Source organism: Seriola aureovittata, chromosome 15 (genome assembly GCF_021018895.1).
Source record: "Seriola aureovittata isolate HTS-2021-v1 ecotype China chromosome 15, ASM2101889v1, whole genome shotgun sequence".
Classification (NCBI taxonomy): Eukaryota; Metazoa; Chordata; class Actinopteri; order Carangiformes; family Carangidae; genus Seriola; species Seriola aureovittata.
In genome coordinates this window covers 9,007,065-9,026,143 of record NC_079378.1, presented here as the reverse complement: position 1 = coordinate 9,026,143, position 19,079 = coordinate 9,007,065, and the positions used below count along the sequence as shown (strand labels likewise).

The 19,079-nt window shown below is 41.5% G+C and overlaps 1 protein-coding gene across 1 annotated transcript; it reads right to left on the bottom strand.

The window, feature by feature from the left end:
• Window positions 1-1,535: 1,535 nt before the first annotated feature.
• afap1l1b (actin filament associated protein 1-like 1b) lies at window positions 1,536-18,947 on the bottom strand. The gene is made up of 19 exons (XM_056396719.1): window positions 18,784-18,947; window positions 11,997-12,125; window positions 10,767-10,847; window positions 10,331-10,416; window positions 10,134-10,251; window positions 9,951-10,040; window positions 9,580-9,791; window positions 8,759-8,938; window positions 8,576-8,668; window positions 7,860-7,962; window positions 5,562-5,717; window positions 4,461-4,675; window positions 4,205-4,350; window positions 4,003-4,084; window positions 3,381-3,489; window positions 3,087-3,254; window positions 2,823-2,989; window positions 2,530-2,655; window positions 1,536-2,428 (listed from the first exon to the last, which is right to left on the bottom strand). The coding sequence occupies exons 1-19, from the start codon at window positions 18,803-18,805 to the stop codon at window positions 2,402-2,404; spliced, it is 2,310 nt and encodes a 769-aa protein (XP_056252694.1). The 5' UTR covers window positions 18,806-18,947; the 3' UTR covers window positions 1,536-2,401.
• Between the last annotated feature and the right edge of the window lie 132 nt (window positions 18,948-19,079).

Below are 19,079 nucleotides of genomic sequence, written 5' to 3'. Positions count from 1 at the left end.
TTGTATTGGGAAGAGACAGAAATTTCAGAAAGAGATATTTCAGAACTTGGGAACACCACTAGGGATGTGTGTGTCAGCTCTCATTGTAACATGACTGATCATGTAGCAGAACTTGTGTGCTTTGTTTTATTTCAGTGTGTTTACACTGGAAAGGTATACTCAAAAAACTCATAACAAAAACACTTCATTTGTTAGGGTACTGTTGATGGACGCTATTCTCTCACAGTGCACCACAGGAGACTACGCACTATACAAAAGGAAATGGGGAAGTTGCTCACAGCTGGAAAATATTAAATATAATTGTGATGGTGCTGACGCAGCTGTAGGAAAATCAAAGAAAACAAAGACATTATTCAGTTTTTTGTAGCTTGTGTAATAATTTCCTCTCAGTAAAACTACTTAAAAAGTTTCTGAGATCGACACTGGCACTAGATGTTGCACTAGACCACCAGCAGCTCAGACCAAAACAAATGCTTGTCGGCCACACACCGTCACGTTGTCCGTCAGAAAGATGCTACAGAGCTCAGTGAAAGTATCCACTAAACCCACAACAAGAAGCACAATTTAATTAAGTTACCTTGTCTGCACGTGAGCCAACAATAAAACACCTAACCACAACCATCAGTCCAGGCTAGCATTGCTGAGATATGCTCCACAGCAATGTTAGCATTTAGTCAGCTAGCGATAGCAACGTTTGCTGAACAAATTCATAATATGGAAAACGGCAAGTTAGCTACTGTTATCTTGCCTCCTGTGGCCGTCATCAATAAAAACAGACATGTAACATTATGTAGCCATCAAGTTACTTACACATGGAGGAGAAGAAGCCGGTTCTGAGTCAATCTGGAGCCTTTAGCCGCTGGTAGGGTTTTCCTCTAGATGGTAGGACTATGTGAGACACTCAGCCTGGGACTGATCAGCTGGGATACAGACACGCTGATGAGGCCGGGTAAAACTTTATGGATGTTTTGACGTCTAGCAGGCAACCGAGACATGAACAGGTTATCCCCATGACTGACTCTCTGTCTTTGTCAGAGGCCTTCTCAGCCAAATAAAGTTTCTTCGAGAGAGGAAGGTGCTTTGCACCTGAACCTGCACTGTGCCATCTCACCTGTGGGCGGTTCCTGTGTGTTTATAAAGGGGGAGGTTCAACTGTTTAACAGGAGGGACTCACGAGCACTAACACGCACATGAGCACGTACTGACATGCACGCGCTAGCATACCAAAACAAAGCACAGACAAACTCAGATTACAGCACACACAGGTGTGTGACTTCGTACTCTGCTCGGGATGCCATTACTCCACTATATCTTTGCATAGAAAATAGGTGCTTGCTGCTATATTATTATTGTATTATTGTATTGTTGTATTGTATTGTTTTGTACATTAAATGCAAAAGTAAAGAATTTGGCCACATTGTTTCACCAAGTGCAGGAACATGATTTTACCACTAGATGGCGATGATGCTTCAGAATTGTGATGCTGCTGTTGGTTTCTTTAAAACAGAGAAACAATTAAACAACAGTAGACAAGGTTTCTTGATAAAGTAATCATTTACTCCAACATGTGTGTATTTGTTCATATCTCTGTGATGAGCAGGGAAAGCAGACATGGGCATTTATCCTCAAATGATTCTGCTAAGAGGGGTGCAAAGGCTAATTTCCAAGACATTTGTGTAACCACAAAATATAACAAGATAAAGTGCAAAAGGCAAATATGGAAAAAAATACATATAATGGTTAAAAACGAATAGTTTCACATTGCAATAACAAACATTTACTCATTGGTTTCAGGAACAGTGTCATACTCAATATATCTCCCTAATGGTTTAAATACACATCACAAGATGTGAGATGCTTCTCTCACTATTAATGATAATTTAAGGTAATAATTTCTTTACTTTAGTTTTTCATTGTACAGTGACAAATATGTAAAAGGGAATAAAATCAGTGGGTGTAAATAGGAAGTCTTGTCTGTAACTCTGAACTCACAGTGTTGATGAACCACACTCTCCCTTTGCTTTGCACGTCTATGAAGTAATCACATTTTCACTTTCTGCAGCCCAGTGCAAATGTAAACACACATGCAAACTCACACAAACATATAGATTTCATGTTCATAGAGATCCACATTAATACTGTACTGGTACATCAAGTCTGTCGTATTTACAGTGGTTGGAGACAGCACCGTGCTGCCTGGACTTGCAAAAGATTCCTCTTTTTCTTTAGATAAGAGGAGGGAGGAATGTGTCAGAGTCTGTCCTCTGTCCTCCTTCTCTTCTTCCTCTTCTCAGTGCCACTTTTTCTTGCTCTTCATCTGTTTCTTCCTTTACACGTCTTCCTGTCACAGCTCAGTTTTTTTCTCCCCATCAATCCATCTGTCGATCCGTTCACGTTCAGTCTAGGTCCCCTTCTTTGACTCCCACTCCTGGAAACCATGAGACAGCATTAGGTGAGGCAAATATTTCTCTCTGTGCTTGTCTCACACACACACTCACACGCACATGCACACGTACATACACACTGTACCTTTGCTTTCTGCATGACGCTCCCCTTGGAGGAGGCGTAAAGAGACGGAGGGCGTTTACGAAGCTCAGATGCTGAGTTCACTGGCACAGTCTCATTGTAAACCTTTTCAACTTTACTGCCCTGTGCCTGCACACGAAAACACATTGACAGACCAACACACATACAAACATAAATGTCAGATAGTTTTCACTCAAGTAAAAAGCAGTGAACATATGATACAGTATAATATACTGAGATATGGCAAAGAAATCTAGTGACGTGACACAGACTCAGTCTCTCCGTTAACTGCCTACCTTGACACTGATCTTGGTGTCAGTGGGCGGACCCATTTCTCCTCTAGCCAAAGATTTCTTCAGGTTTTCTTTGACTTCTGTCAGTCGGAGCTCTAGCTCCACCCTCTCCTCCTCCTTCTGTTTACACAGCGTCTCCAGCTCAGCTAACCGCTGTTCCACACCCTTACCTGCACATAAAACACACACACACTTACAGTTACTACTGCAACGAAGCTGGAGTCTAAACAGTACTGTGTGTGTGTGTGCGTGTGATTTGCCCCTGACCTGTGCAACTCTTCATCCCCTCCTTCACCTCCTTCTTCTCCCTGCGGAGAGAAATCAGTGCATTTCTGAGCTCCTCCTTTTGCTTCTCCAGCTCCTCCTTCTGTGTCAGGTACCGCCTGGCATCCTCCTCTGCTCGCGTCTTGCCATACCGCCCATACTGATTTACATCTAGAAAAGAAAAGCACAATATAGATAGACAGAGCAATGATGAGCGAGAATGTCGGTCATTCAGCTGCAGGTTCTACCATGTAATTTTCATAAAGCCTGTCTCATCAAATATGAAAAGAGACTCACTGGAGGCATGTCTCTTAATGGCGGCCTGCTGTTCAGTTTTTTCAGAGTCCCTGCTGGAGAAGGAGGCGTGGCGTCTCACCTGGCCCGCTCTGCTCTCAACATCCCCATCCTACAGGATACAGGAATATCTCACCATTGACATAATCAAAATTTTTATGCATCGATATGTTTATTTTTTAAACTGAAACTGTACTGCAGATACCATTTTGTGTGTGTGTGTAATGTAAGCTTTTAGCCGATGTTGTATCTTCAACATACACTGCAAAATGTAAACATGTGCAATAGTAGAATAGAAGCACAAATTATCATTGCACTGTGATGGACAAAAACATTATTCTCTTTCTGAATTTTTTTCCCTCAACCTCTGATGCCTGAAACCCCACGAGGAGATGCACTTGGGTACCAGTGAAGCTCAATACAACATGCAACTAAATGTGAAGTTAAAAATTGGGGCTGTCTAATATTTAGAAAATAGTTATGTCACAAACTTAACCTAAGTTCATAAATCTGCAACTGAACATGACAGGAAGAAGAAAGACCAGAGAAGCCTTGGAAAACTTGAAGCTTCTCCACATTTGGCAGATTTTCTCTGTTGTCACTGGTTCACAAGATGTTTCCTCACCTCAACACTTTCATAGACTTCATCGTAAGTTCTGGAGTCTGTCGAGGCACTGCTGGAGGAAGCAGCCGTGGTAGTGGCCCACCTGATGGGAAAAAGAGGCAGAGACGGATGTATTTCAGGATAAAAGCTATAATAAGAGACAGAAAACTCTAGATAAACACACACAGAAACATACAAACAGATACTGTAGGAAGTGACTCACAGGAAGGAGTGTCTGGCAGCGTGCCGTATGTCTGTGAGTGTGTCCACATCGATGTAATCGTAGTGCAGCTCTTCAGGCAAAGTGACGTTCCCGGTCTCTGCAAACAACACACCAAGCCAGCGGCCAAGATCCTCCGAGCAGCTGGCCTGAAGGAAACAGACATACAAGGCTGCTTGGTTTCCAGAAAAATGAAGGCGTGTTTTCCCTGTGCACATGTCAATGTCATGTAAAACAATCTGCCTGAAATCCATCGTACCTCTAAAGCTGCCAGTTCGTTGCCTCCCTGCAGGATGCGGAAGGAGAAGGGATGTTTGGGGCCGGGGCCGCCTGGCACCACCTCTGCCCCTTTGAGTGGCACCACAATGACTGGCGGCCGCTGGTCTCCAGGGTCCTTCTGCAGGTACAGGCTTCCTTCTCGCACCACACACCAACGCTCCTTCCAAGAGCCGCTCAGACACACACTGAGGTAGCCTATAGAAAACGAGAGGGAGAGAATGTGAAAGTGATTAAAAGACAAAAAGACGGAAAGTATGTTTAGTGACTAGAATCAGTTTATATTCAAGTCATTTGGTCAAAAATGGCAGCTAATATAACTTCTTTAATTTTTATTTCGACCTTGAATGTCTTCTTTTGTAGCTCATACATTACATGAAAATACTTTGGACAACAACTGTATCTATTGTGTCTATTTCATGGATCTCCGGTAGAATTTAAAGGACCAGTGTGTGAGATTTAGTGGCATCTAGTGGTGAAGTTGCAGATTGCAAGTGAATACCCTGCGTAGACACAAAGGGATCATTCTAAGCTAACAAAAACACAACGACTCCTAGTTTCAGGTGATTATAGACTGATGAAAACATTATTATGAATATTATCTTCCATTTCTGCTAATAGATCCACCTAAATCGTGCACACTGGTCCTTTAAAATAAAGTTCCAAGGGTATGAATACACAGTGCATGAAGCTGTGTTATTTATTTTAAGATTGGAAATAAAACATTATTTATTGAAAACAATTTTGGTCTACCCTAAAAATATTAATCTATGATAATTTATATCTTTACTCTTTACTGTAATTGTTTCACATTTTGACATTTGAATGTTGATTTTTTTTTTTTATTTCTATTGTTGGTTTTATGATGTACAATACAAATCTTAATTATGAAACATGGACTAATTGTACAGCATCATATAAGTTGGTCATATGGTTATAAGATTTAGCCTACTTGGCTTTTCTTAAAGGCATCCACTTGTACTTATCCTTCACTTTTAATTAGTCTATTACTCAGCCAAACACCCACCAACTCATCAACCAGCCAATCAACCAAATAGCTACTCTAATAGGTTGTTTTCCTCACCACAGCGTGGGTTGTCATGGTTACCAGAAGATGAGGGAGGCTCTCCCGGTAAAGGCGGTTTCCGTTTGGAGAAAGTGATGATCCGATTGATTTTCTTCCCTGCTGCTCGGCTCATCGACCCGGTCAGCTCTGAGAACGCTCCGCGCTTCCCCCGGCCTGAAATCAAACACACCGTTGTCAGACTGCGCTCGAGCCAGAGATGTGGTCATAGAGTTAAGGAGCACTTAATATACAGCAGCTGAAAGCAGAATCCTCATCACTGAAGGATCTTACTGTATTTGTGTTACATCAGCAGTGTCAATAATACTTTCTAATTCAAAAATCACATATTTCATCAATTACATTAAAGTAAAAACGTGTAATGAGAACTGGACGAGAATTTGTTCTTGTACAACAACTCATTTTCCACCAAGTCAGGACTAACTGTACTTTTAGACATTTTCACATATTGCGTTTCATTTCAGAGATTTCTTTTATTTATTCAGCCAAACCCTACAGTGTGTTTGCGTGTTCGCGTCGAATGTACCAGGTGCTGCAGCGCTCTGCCCAGCTTACTTCCTATGATGTCAGTGGGACACAATCGCAGGAAGAGGACAGGAAGGATGTCATATCTGCTCTGCGCCTCACTTCCTGTCTCTCCCTCTCTCTCATGTCCCTTTAGGTTCAGAGGCCTTCGCTCAGTAAACAGGTTGTAGTATTACTGAAACAATATGACTGTGTTTGACCTATATTCTGACCCAACATCATGGATCCGCTGGTTTATCCTTCCTGATTTTGTAGGTAGATAAACAATAATAGTGCCTGTGCTTTTGATCACACACTTGAAATGGTGTGTGTGTTTGTGTGTGTGTGTGTGTATACATGCCTTTCTATGTTTGTGTGGACTAATTTTAGTTCAAAAGCATCATAGCGGGGACATTTCTGCATTGTGAGGACATTTTGGCTGTCAAATGGTTTACAATATAATTAAATTTAGATTAGAGTAAAGGAAGGGGATTAAGTTGTGATGGTAAAGGTCAGGGGCTAGGGAATGCGTTAACAACAACTGTCCACACAATTACAAAAAGAGTAGCGTGTGTGTGTGTGTGTGTGTGTGTGTGTGTGTGTGTTTGCGTGGGTGTTTGTACTTGTGGGGACTTGTGTTCGAGACCTGAGAGTGAGGACCTTTTTGGAGAGTGAGGACATTTAGCTAGTGTAACTCAATACAGTTCAACAGCACCACAAACTCCGGTTTCAAAAACCATCAGAATCAATGCAGCTGAACCATGCATTCTTCTTCTTTGTCAAAACCTGGTCTCCACACAATCCAAAATACAACTCGAGACATTTGGGTGTCTTATGCTAGTATAAATTAATTAAGCCTCAAGCGGAGATGAGGGGCAGGCTATAAAATACTGGTAAGCTGACTTCTTTCTAAGTCAACACCCCCAGATTCCTTTCATTTTCAGACTTGTGGTCTTCAGCTCCAACCGATGTTTATTGTTATTTATCAGATTTCACACAGCTCCCTCTGGAGTCACAAAGGACTTTATACAACCTTTTCACCTACACAGTAATATTGCCAGCTAGTGTCAGTTATGGTCAACTCACTTTTCAAACACATTTTTTTTAAATTTGCATTTTAATGATGCTATTAAATTTTAAAAAGAAACTAAAGCTTTATTTATGTGTTAAAGACAGGAAAATGAAAAAAGTTTCATTTTATATTCCTGTGTCCCAGTGTTAATTGATACATGCTAAATATGTGTAAATAATATATAAATAATAAATAAATAAAATACATTTTGAACATTTTGATTTAGATTTGTGTTGACTAGCTAACCCTGCCCATTATACAAAACTACACTTGACTGTTAGTTTGTGTCAGAGGTGTGTGTTTGGATTTCCAAAGAATGGGGTTGAGGTCTTCACCCTCCTCCTCCTGATCTAACAAGGTGGGTGAGGGAGGTGTAGATGAATCTCTTGCAGAGCTACGCAGGCCTTTGGGCGGCCCAAACAAATCTGAAGGATTTAATTTAAATCTCTTTCCAAACCCCACTCACATATTGGTGTTTCACTCAGAAATACTTCACAAACAACATAAAGGGGCTTACACCAAGATTCAGTCGCAAAGAATCATACAAACACCCAAACATAACATTATAATATAACCCAAATATGACTACTGACTTAATCAACAATATAATATTGTACGTCTTAAGTGATAATCACTGATACTGTACATGTAAGATTTGTGAGCTGTATCCAAAGTAAAATCATTACAATTAAATCAATAGAGGCTTATTAACTTAAACCTACTGAGTGAGTCAGTGGTGTCCCGTCCTGGTACATGTGCAGTAGATTGATTGTCTGCTGTTGGCCCGCTGTCTGAGTCTGATGCCTGCCGCTCAGACTGCAGCACCTGGCAAAGAAAAAGTAGAGACCGTTATTACTCCGGCTTCCCGTAAAATATGAGGAGAGGAGAGGAGACACATTCATCCTCCCTGTTTTAACAAAGTATTCTGTCCTTTAACTGAGCAAAATCATGTCAAGAAAAATGACACAGCAGCTGCCTTGGTCTACAGATTATATACTTTTAAAACTAGTCTGCCAATATAGGGTGTAACTGCCATGTCACCGTGCATTCAGCTCTGTGGCTCTGCAGCTGTGTGCCAAGACCTTGTTGAGGGTATGAAGCTCTTTGAACACTAGCCAGCTCAGCAACCGCAATAATGTCACCTCACTCACTGCTTGTAAACTAGAAGCCAAAGGAACAGTTGTGTCATGTGTGGGCTGAAAGAAATGATGTCAGCAATGTTAGAATTTAAAAACTAGGATTTACAGTAGATTCAGAGTGAAGTGCACCTCAATACATGAAGATGTAGACATTACAGTAAAGTAAAACTCAGACATAGGGAGAGGCAACTGTTTAACTGGCACAAAGAGCCCCGACAGAAAATTCAAGAAATTCATGACTGCTTTATGGGCAAATCCTATGACTCCTATGACTCAAAGACATATGCAAAAACACAAACCTTGTCAAGCTCCAACTTCCTCTGTATAATGGGAGAAGTGGATCCATCTGGTCCTTCAGTCTTGCTACATTGGCTGCCAACATCTTGCACCACCTGGACCCAGAAAAGGAAAACCTTCACTTCCTGACACAGCCATGTGTTCCCCCACTCTTGTCTGTCCCAGCATATAGTGAATAAAGGTACCTTGAGCCACCGCTGGGCCTGCTCTTTGCTCTGAACAGCCAGGACTAGGGCTTCGCCTCCAGGCAAAGAGAAACGCAGCTCATGTCTCTTTTTCTTGCCCTCCTTAGGGACATAGATGACGTTGCACAGATTCAGGGGGAGCTCCGTGTGGGGAGTGCTCTCTTTGATGCTCTTATAACACTGGAAAATAGAGATAGTGAGATTGAGGTATAGTTACATAACCACGAGTGTGTACTTTGATACTGTATATCATTTTGATGCAATTACACTTTGGTACTAGTGAGTGAAATCGTTCGAAAGATTGCCATATTAGAAGAAAAAAACTTTTTACTTGACATAAATGAAAGCTACGTCATTATAACCACTAGAGTAACTTTGATGGAGCATTTGTAACATTTACACTCAACATGTAAAAGCCCAAATCCAACACCCCATTCCTCCTGACAGTGTAGTTAGGTATAGCTTACAATTGAAAACTAAAACAAGTCTATGATTATTCTTGTGATACTAGTACAAGATATTTAAAAAATAGGAATTTCCTCTCATTCATTGCAATCATTTTGCAATATGTACAGTATATACATATTTGATGAATATTAGTACTGTTTGTGTCTGAAGAAGATTGATTGAAATGTTCCATAGCAACAGTAAATGACAAGCACTGTGGAAGTGAATAACGTGATGTCTCCTGATTGGTCCAACACCTGTTTTTTTGGATGTTTGCTCTTTTTTCTCAGACATTTGACACTACATATTACTGGAAATACATCGAAGCCTCTGCTTGTAGTTCTATCATATCATAAATAGCTTTATCTATTTACCTGCAGTTTATTGTCTCGCACGACGACCAGCTGTTTCGTCCATTGGCCAAAGCGTTTCTTTCGCAGCAGGAAGGCGCAGATGCGGCAATCTCTAACTGGTCCGTCTGAGCTCTCCTCATTCGTCCATCTCTGAGGTTGGTCCCGCCCCTTTGCCTCCTCATCCTCTTCCTCGTAAGACTCATAGGAACTGCTCAGCGCATCTGAGTCATTGTCTGACCACCAAAAGTAAAATGCATGATTAATTCACCAAACATCCACAGACAGTTTGTGATTGAGTTCACTCATGGAATCCACCTACTAGAACATGCGTGTGTTTACGGTTGTAAAGTTGAACTGCTACTATGAGTAAGTGTGAGACAGGGTAGACTCACAGGAGTTTTTGGGAGGACCGTTGATCCTGGTGGTGGGGTAGTTATTGTCTGCATCTTCATAGTAAGCGTCCTCCACTGAGTTCATGGAAGCTACAGGAGAGAAGAGCCGAGATGAGATTTAAAGAGAAATGAGTTTGCAAATCTGTGATTTTGAGTGTGTGTTTGTGTGTGTACAGTACTGACTGTGGATATTGGTGGTAAAGTACTGAGGGGTGGATCCGGGATCCAGAGGAACAGCCTCCTCATAGTAGTCATCGGGAAGGGGGGTGGTTGGCAGAGGAGGGGGCGTGTCGGTAGGTGTCTGAAGGTTAAACCATAACTTTAGTTACAAGGACAATAAAGGCAGGTGGACAGTCAGTTAAATACTGCAGGTGACTCACAGATTTATTGGGATGAGTCTTCTCCTCTTCCTCTTTGTGCTCTTTCTGCTCCACTGGAGATGCACTGAGCATGTGCAAGTCACAGTCTGGTGGGACAAAGGATTCATGTTATCAGACGTGTAACTGTGCTTTAAATAAAAGTAGCATTTTCCTGTCTGACAAGAATGACCTATCATAACCTCCAACCAGTTGTGTAAATGTACATGAAAAAGAGGCTGAGTAATTTAACAAACTTTTGCTAGGCTTCACAGAATGAGCAGGCCCATTTCACTATATCATGGCCAACAGTTAAATATACAGTATCTTATAACAGATGTTTATTAGCTCATTATCTACATCTCGTGGTATGATAATTGTAAATATACAATAATGATCATTTCCACATAAGACCTCATAACACTGAACTGGCTTGAAGGCAGTTTTAGGGTGAACTCACCAAAATCCTCAAACAGAGACTCTACAAAGCTTGTGCCGTTGCCATAGAGACAGCTGTTCATGTAGACGTCTGATCCATTGACTGTGGAAAAGATAGATTAGGGATTAGAAATAGGATCAGAGTTAGAGCGAGGATTGTGGTCTATGCTGAGGCGAGAAGAGTCAGGATTACCAGACGCAGCGAACAGGCTCTAGGTGAGTATCAGTACTGAGCTATCTGCATTTTTAAACCAGACAACAAGGGAGTGCAGCTTGTAAATATTCAATGCCAAAAGCCATAAAATACATGTGAAAGTTTGCTAAACCTCCCAGACTTTGTGGAAGTTTTGGCAGAAATCAATCCCTCAAGTTTTTTTTCAGTAAAAGCTCAACTGATGTAAAAATCTGTAGAGTAGTAAACCATGGGGATGTCTTTTCTCCTTTCTTTGACCTCCTCTCATTATCCTCTTTAACCTTAACATTTCATTATCCTCTTACATCAATCCTTTTATCCTCTCCAACACCCTGCATTCTCAGAGATAAACCGGGATCTTACTGTAAACACCTGAGTAAGATCTCATGTCGTGGAGACTGCATTTGTTGCATGTCTCCAAACTACAATCACTGCCCCGTATCTTATGCATTGTTGTGCAGTTGCAGTCTGTTTAGCTAATAACAGGAAGGTTGCGCCATTGCGAAAAGACATGGGCCACATAAAAAAAGAAATGCTCCATTCGTGTCTAAATAAACACTGTTATAGTGACTTTGAACAAATTCCCCAACTGAAATGTTTCGGCTGAACTGCTGCCAGTCTCAAACTGGATTAATGCGAAGCAGGATGCAGATGAAACACCACAAGCATGCTCAGTCAAGTTCCCCTGGATAAATGAAAATCACCAATCTTATTTATAGTCCTGCCTCTAATTTATATTTCCCTGTATGTAATAAGATTTTTAACCTTTGTTTGTGTTTTCTTCCTGTTAAAAGAGATATTGTGCCTTTGATGTGTCGACTCTACAGCGGCTTGACATTAACTGCCTGTAACTTACTGATGTGAGGAGACTCAGAAAGAATTAACAATAACAATGAGTTTGATAAAAGTAATTTAATGTTTTGGGTCCAGTGCAGTTGAACAATGTTTTTGGAAGCTATGCTAACTGTAAAAACATCAGCAGGAACCCAACTGGCACAAAACTGTTAGTATTATGGAAACAAACAAAAAAAAAAGATAATAATGATGATGATGTTGTACCTGACAGCTGCAGTGAGTCCAGGATGTTGCGTATGGAGGCCATCTTTTCAGCGGTTGCAGGACTGACCGTCTCGTGGTCGAGCATCTTCAGCAGAGAACCCAACTCATTTACAAGTCGCTCCATCACCACTGGAAACCACACAAAACACAAGCAAACATAAGATTTGGGTTTGCGGAACTACTTTATAATACTCTTTGGTATCAAGCACCATCAGGTCAGTATGGGAAAGCACACAGCGAAAACACTTAGCATGCCTAAAATGCATACGCTATTACACCGAGTGCATCAAATATCAATTTAACGCATGTATGCAAAGGCCACGCAGAGCAAAACTGGCAGTTAGAGAGGGGCATGAAGTCAGTTTGTAACTCAGTCCACCGCCTGTTGCAACAGCTGAGAGAGAGAGGAGATATTTAGCATCCGAACATATCGGCCTATTCATTGTTTCCACCTCCGAGTCAGCCTTTTTGTGTGCTGTGAGTTTTCTGTGTCTTTGTCTCGGCACCACCACAGATCAAATCCTACTTTGAGTTATATTCAGGATATTTTGAACTTTCTTTGAAAAAATAATTGTTTTCATGTTTAACTCTGACATCCTGTACTTCTGTGTGTGTGTGTGTGTGTGTGTGTGTGCGTCTCTGTGTGTGTTTTGTTGACCTTGACATTGTTCCAAACAGCCTGACACACTCTCACACATCCTGCCAGCTCAGAGCCGACAGAGAGGAGGGGTGGGGGAGTCAGAGAGAAAAGAAGGTGAGGAGGAGGACGAGGAGGAGGAGGAGGAGGAGAGGGTCAGCACGTTTCCTTCCATAAAGGAAATGGAGCCAAAGTAAAGAAGGAAATCTGTAGTTCCAATAGAGATAGGAGGATGTGGTTACCAAACTGCCCTTGGTCCATTAAAGTGCTCACTCATTCATAACAGAAGTTTGAGAGATGTTTGGCGGCGTCTGAGCTTTTCTCCTGTGGTGCAGTGGTGTCATTGACTGATATTGACCTTTAAACTACTGATATGATAAATTATTATTCATGCCGGTGAATAGGTGGAGTGGATCAAATTAATAGCTCTAAAATAACCTAAAATAAGTTCATTTCAGTTTGGCCTCCTGTGGAAAGTTTTATTGTCCCATGACATGACATGAGTAGCTTTTCCAACTCTTCCATCATTTTAGGCTTTAAAATTGTCAAATTTACGATGTCATTTCCCCCAAAATACAAAAAAGTTGACAGGGAGTTCAAGGACAGGAAGTTGCTGGAACCTACAAATGTGTCACAGAGTTGAGACACTGTGCTGTCCATTGAGAAAGTTATCCACTTCCTTTATAAATCTTCTCCAGGAATCATTTGGGGGGAAAAAAATCACTTGTGCTTAATTTTTATTTTCAGTTGGAAGAATTATTTTATATATGTCATGTCTAAACTGACCAATCTGTCTGCGGTGGCCCGCTAGATGTTAAAATGAATGTAATAAAACAAAAACAAAACATAAAGTTTCTATTAGCAGGTTTACAAATACCTGCTGAATTATGAAATGCATAACCTGCAATTTGTGAGGAAAGAACTGATACAAAGGTGAAGTTTAAAAACAATTAAAACTCTCTCATACAGAGTGAAGACAGAGACAGTGAGAGAAAAGCCCTCACTCTCCCATAAGCCTCTTCCGCCGCCCACCCGGTCTGACAATACTCTATTGTCCCCACGAGGGCCAAAATTAGACGACCACAATGGTCCGCAAGACCAGAGCAAACAATACAATGTCAGAAACTCCAACGAAAAAACAAAACAGGAACTAACACACACACACACACACACACACACACAGCTTGCAAGGGGCGTGGTGCGACACAGCTGCATCGCCTCGATCCACGGGCAATCAGGGTTAAAGGATATATCTCCAGCAGCTGTGTGTGTGTGTGTGTGTGTGTGTGTGTGTATGAGCGCACCATTTCTCAGCCAGCAGCTGTGGTTTCCTGTCTTAGCTGTCGACAGAAGCTCCTCTCCACTCCTTCCTGGTCTCAACTCTCCCCTTCATCCACCTCTTCCTCCCACTTTCCCCTCTCTCTCTCTCTCTCTCTTTTTCCATCTCTCTCCATCCCGCTGTTTCTCCTTCTGTCCTAACATCCTCTGTCGTCCTAAACTCCCCTTCCATCTCTTGTTCACACTTTTCCCTCCTTATGTTTTGTCACCATCCTCAGTTTATTCACCATCTTTTAAAAAGTTTCTCAGCTGATTGCAGCTCAAATCACAGATCTGTTGTACCTCTTCACTTCTCATTTCTCGAGCTAAAAAAAGACAACAAAGATTAAGTGCAGTCGATCAGCGTAAACAAAGCCGGTAATAAGCTGGTGGAGTTGGGCCTTTGGTCTATTTTCTGTTACTTGAAGTCTAACTTTACACAGTCAAGGCCATCAGTGCATTTACCGTCTCTCTCTCTTTCTCTCTCTCATTCTCTTGGGGGACCGGAGGGTTCAGAGGCTGAGAATCAGCTGTTCTGGAGGCTTGTGGTCGGTCTCACCCACAGAGGGATCTTTGTAACCCCCCATTCCACACACACGCGCACACACACACACACACACACACACACACACACACACACACACACACACACACACACACACACACATGGCACAAATTTCCTCTTCAAATCCATTTTCTTTTCTCTGATGGACACAGACATTCGCTTACACACTGAAACTATTAATTTGTACTTACTCAGTACAAAACATACAGTCCACAAGAGTACTTTATAAAAATGTATTGTGTGTGTATTGTGTGTGTGTGTGTGTGTTTTTACATGCATTTTTGTGTGTTTCCGCAGACAGGCTTCCTGAAGAAGGTCAGTCATGAGACCGGAGCCATGCGACTCTCATTTGAACTGATTTAGCGTGTTTGGTTGCAGCTCAGAACAAAACAACTACTGCTCAGCGCATCTGCTGTTTATCTCACCACATAATGCTGCTTATGAGAAGCAGGGTGACGGGGAAAAGATACGTTACTCCTCTTAATCTGAGGCTCTCACTCCCATCCATTACACATCTTACCCGTCAGACACACCAATCCAAGGCTCACCTCCTCCTTGACTTGCTTCTCCCATCCAAACTATGCCTCTTAGTTACAAACATATCAGGACTAAGGAGAAATATACAAGTGCATTGGATTGACTCGCTTGTTGTTTCCATGAATTGTGATGTCTGAGGCCTGAGGCCCGCTCAAGATGTACTTTTCATGCCTTTTTCATGTTAAGAGAATTTGAATTGTATTTTGCACTATAGCATGCATCCTCTTCCTGCCTCCCCCACACTCCCCTCCCATAGGCTGAGGTCCCTCCAGATCCCACATTTCTCCCCTCCACTCCTTCATTTCTCTCCCGCCCTCCTCCCTCTCTGATCTTTTCTTTTTAACTCCTTTTCCTCGTCTCGCCTCTCCAGACACCCATCCTCTTCAGACAGAGGTCAGAGTTCACGTGTTGGCGGCCCCAGCAGCTCCCTCTAAGACAAAAGTCTGCTTCAGAGATCCAGCATCCCCCTAATTCATATTTTCGTGAAAACAGTGGATGGTGTCACTGCTCGCCCGGGGTTAGCATTCAGTCAGACACTTTAAAAAGTCCCCTCAAAACAAGCAGGCTGGCAAGAGCTTTAAAAAGAAACAGCTGGGGAAAGAAGTCGTGGAATTTTCTATTTTTCACATTCTTTCAGTATCTTATCACTTTCCTCAGACAGTAAATGGTGAGGAGACACAGGAAACAGAGAGGCATGAGACTGGCTCACACACTGTGGCACAACAGGAGTTTAAGTTCAAACTGTTCAGACTGCTGTGGTTCTGTGGTTTCACCAGGTAAGCAGTCACAGGTGAGGAGCCATTGAGCCACTATAGAGACCATGGGACGGACAGAGAACAATGAGATGTATGTAGAGAATCCCCTTCCTTCCAGTTGAAGGAAAAATTTGACATATTGCTTTCCTAACGAGAGTCAGATGAGAAGATTGATACCACTCATGTCTGTCTGCTAAATACTCCAGCAGCTGGCTAACTTAGCTTAGCACAAACACTTGAAACGGGGGAAACAGTTAGTACACATAACAACACAACATATCTCCTTTGTTTAATTCATACAAAAATCTAAAAAGTCTAAATATGACAAATCATGATAATTAGGACAATGCTAGCTGTTTATCTCTGCTTCCAGTCTTTATGCTAAGCTAAGCGCCATCTTGCAGTAGCTTATTGTATTATCATTGTAACACTTTAACACTCTGCAATAAAGCATGTAATAATTTTCCCTTCAAACCAACATTAAAAGATGTTTTTGACATTAGCCTTAAATCAAATGGGTCAAAGGTCATGTCAAGTGTCGCTCAAAAAACTCTGCAGCTCTGTAAATCTTTTAGACAATAGTTGAGGAGTTTGAGGAAATGCACATATTTGCTGTCTTGCCGAGAGTTAAATGAAAAGATTGAAACCACTCTCGTGTCTGTGCTGTAAATATGAAGCTGGAGCGAGAAGACTGTTTAGTTAGCTTAGCATAAAGACTGGAGTCAGGCAAATAGCTAGCCTGGCTCTGTCCAGCTCAGTAAAAAAAAAACCTGCCTTCCAACACCTCTAATTAAAACAAAATAACTTGTTGTTTCATTGGTACAAAAAAAAAAACAGAGTTTAAAAACAACCAGTTGTGGTTTTACATCAGGTTATGTGCTGGATTATTATGTGCTGGACTTAATTTTAAGTGGTATGTCATTTATATGATTAGGTCTTAAAAAGCTGAAATTGATCATTTTTCTTTTGATTGATTAATTGTGCACTGAACCAATTAGAAAAGCACCAATTTAACTTTGTTACTGTAAACTGTCATTATCATCTCGCTCTCCCACACATGCCTACACACAAACACTATTATACTAGGGTTGTTTTTTGTGATGGTGTTTCCTGGGACCTGGACAAAACACAACACAGTGTTTTTCCTGTTTTTTAGAAGAGTGTTATCACCACATCAGCTTAGCTCCTTCCTACAACACGACAACAGGCATGACATGTACGGACCCGCTGCTTTGGATGTCTGCAGTAGATCAACAGTAACAGCTGAATATGAATTTTAACTATGTGACAGAAACTAAAACAGTGGAAATGTTTAGTTTACGGAGGCAATGTTATTTTAATGTGTGAAATATCACTTAAAATTGGAAAGAAGGGGGGGGGGTCACTGGTAGAAGAGGAGAAGGAAAAGGGATGAGGAAGGAAAGGGAACCATGGTCGAGGTCAAGGCTTGTGACAGTTGTTAAACACAGAGTAATGATAAAGGTCTTTACTATTATCAACTGTATCAATTGTTTAAATACAGTTATAGTTCAACAGAGGAATTTTTTTTTCAAACTTCCACTGAAGACTGTAGGAAAAACTTGTTCTATCTCTGTCATATCGAAAACCATTTTATAACTTTAATTCCATTACATTTCTGCAATTCGTTGCAGCAGTTACTGGCCCTCCATTATCAATTAATTCACAATGAGCATATTTTCTTTTAGAGTGAACAGCTGCACAAGTGTTTATACTGTATGAGCTGCTTGTGTTTCATAGGCCTGTTTTGCATTGACATTTTAACATGTCTGATTCATTGTCACACTGTCATTGTTTACTGAGACACTTGAATAAAGCAGCCATCGTTAAGGTTATTACTAACACCTGTGATTTTCCTGCTATGAAAAGAAAACGCCTGTTGACAATCCCTGGTAATGAGTAGATGCTCTAACAGGACACTCACAGTGCGGTCATTTAGTGGTAAACACTTAAAAAATCCAGTTAGTGTAATAAATATTATTATCTTTATCACCATCAACATCATGGCATTATTATTATAATTGTTGTAAGCTGTATGAGAGATGTCCCCACTACTGTCCATTAAAATAGTGTGGAGGAGATCTTGGGCTGCATTTATACTCCGACTTAGAACAGTGTCAGCAGTTTTAACTGAGATTTGTTTCTAATATTAGCACGAGCTGTTTCTTTTACCTCCATTTATCCTTCTTTTTAAAGGACTTGACATCATTTTTGCGGAAATTCATACCATGCCTAAATAATTGGCTCATTAGACCAATTAACTGCAGGCAACGTGATTGGCTGTTTTAATGAAGCATGAATGAATGTTTTCCCTCTAATTCCGTTTCATTGTTTCTTTCAACATAATCACATGTGATCCCTCTGTTTGACACTGTTTCAGTTTTAAGCCACTGCTTCATCACCTGGTGTCACATTCAATGCAGCTTCCTGTTTCCAATAAGTTGCCTGAAGGCGACGGAACAGAGCGTCCATTCAGCTGCTGCCGCTGCTGCTTCTCTTCCAGCGGCGCCGCTTCCAACAGGGCACTTCTCTGTTGGTATCAGATTGCATCACTCTACCTGAGCGAGGATACCTCCTCCTCCATCCACTCACAGCGCGCCAACCGGCGTGAAGGTGTATGACATCATTCTCCCGTTACTCCAGCAGTCCACCGGGAGTTTACCATGTTCAGATAAACTGAGTGATGGACCTTCCCTTCACATTTCCTTCCTTTGTCAATTTTACTGATAAGTCAAGTAAAAACAAAAAAATACAGTATCTCTTTTGTTTTAAATGATACTGTGTTTGTTGTTGTGAGTTTGAAGTGGCAACAACAGTGATGAATATTAAGTGCGTCTTTTGTGAAGCGCTTTTGTGACCATATCCATTAGGCTTCTTCTCAAAGTTACTACACGCTTACTGTAGTTCTTTGTCGTGAATACACATGAACATATGTGATAAAGAGAGGCTGTTACTCACCACTCTGGCGTTTGGTGTCCATGTCAGATGTGCTACAGCGGCTCACCCTGAGTATTTCCAGTAATAATCCTTTAGAAGTGTCATTTAAAAGTTACGGTTGTTCACATGTGAGACGTGTCCGCCACAGGCACAGCGGAGCTCCGTGAGCCTCTGAGCCGACAACTGAGTCAGAGTGGCCGCTACAGTTTATAGTTTGACTCGGCAGCCGCTGCTTCATCTCCCCGGGCCCCGCTGGGTCCTAGCGCCAGTCACCACTATTTTACTAAATACTTGGTTCACCACACATTTTCGTGGTA

Bases quoted from the DNA above. Each gene is read 5' to 3' on its own strand.
- afap1l1b (XM_056396719.1), bottom strand. From the start codon at position 18,805: ATGGACACCAAACGCCAGAGTG. The intron at 2,656-2,822 runs GTAGGCAGTTAA...TTTCGTGTGCAG, and splicing joins ACACCAAGATCAGTGTCAAG to GCACAGGGCAGTAAAGTTGA. The intron at 2,429-2,529 runs GTACAGTGTGTA...CATGGTTTCCAG, and splicing joins GCGTCATGCAGAAAGCAAAG to GAGTGGGAGTCAAAGAAGGG.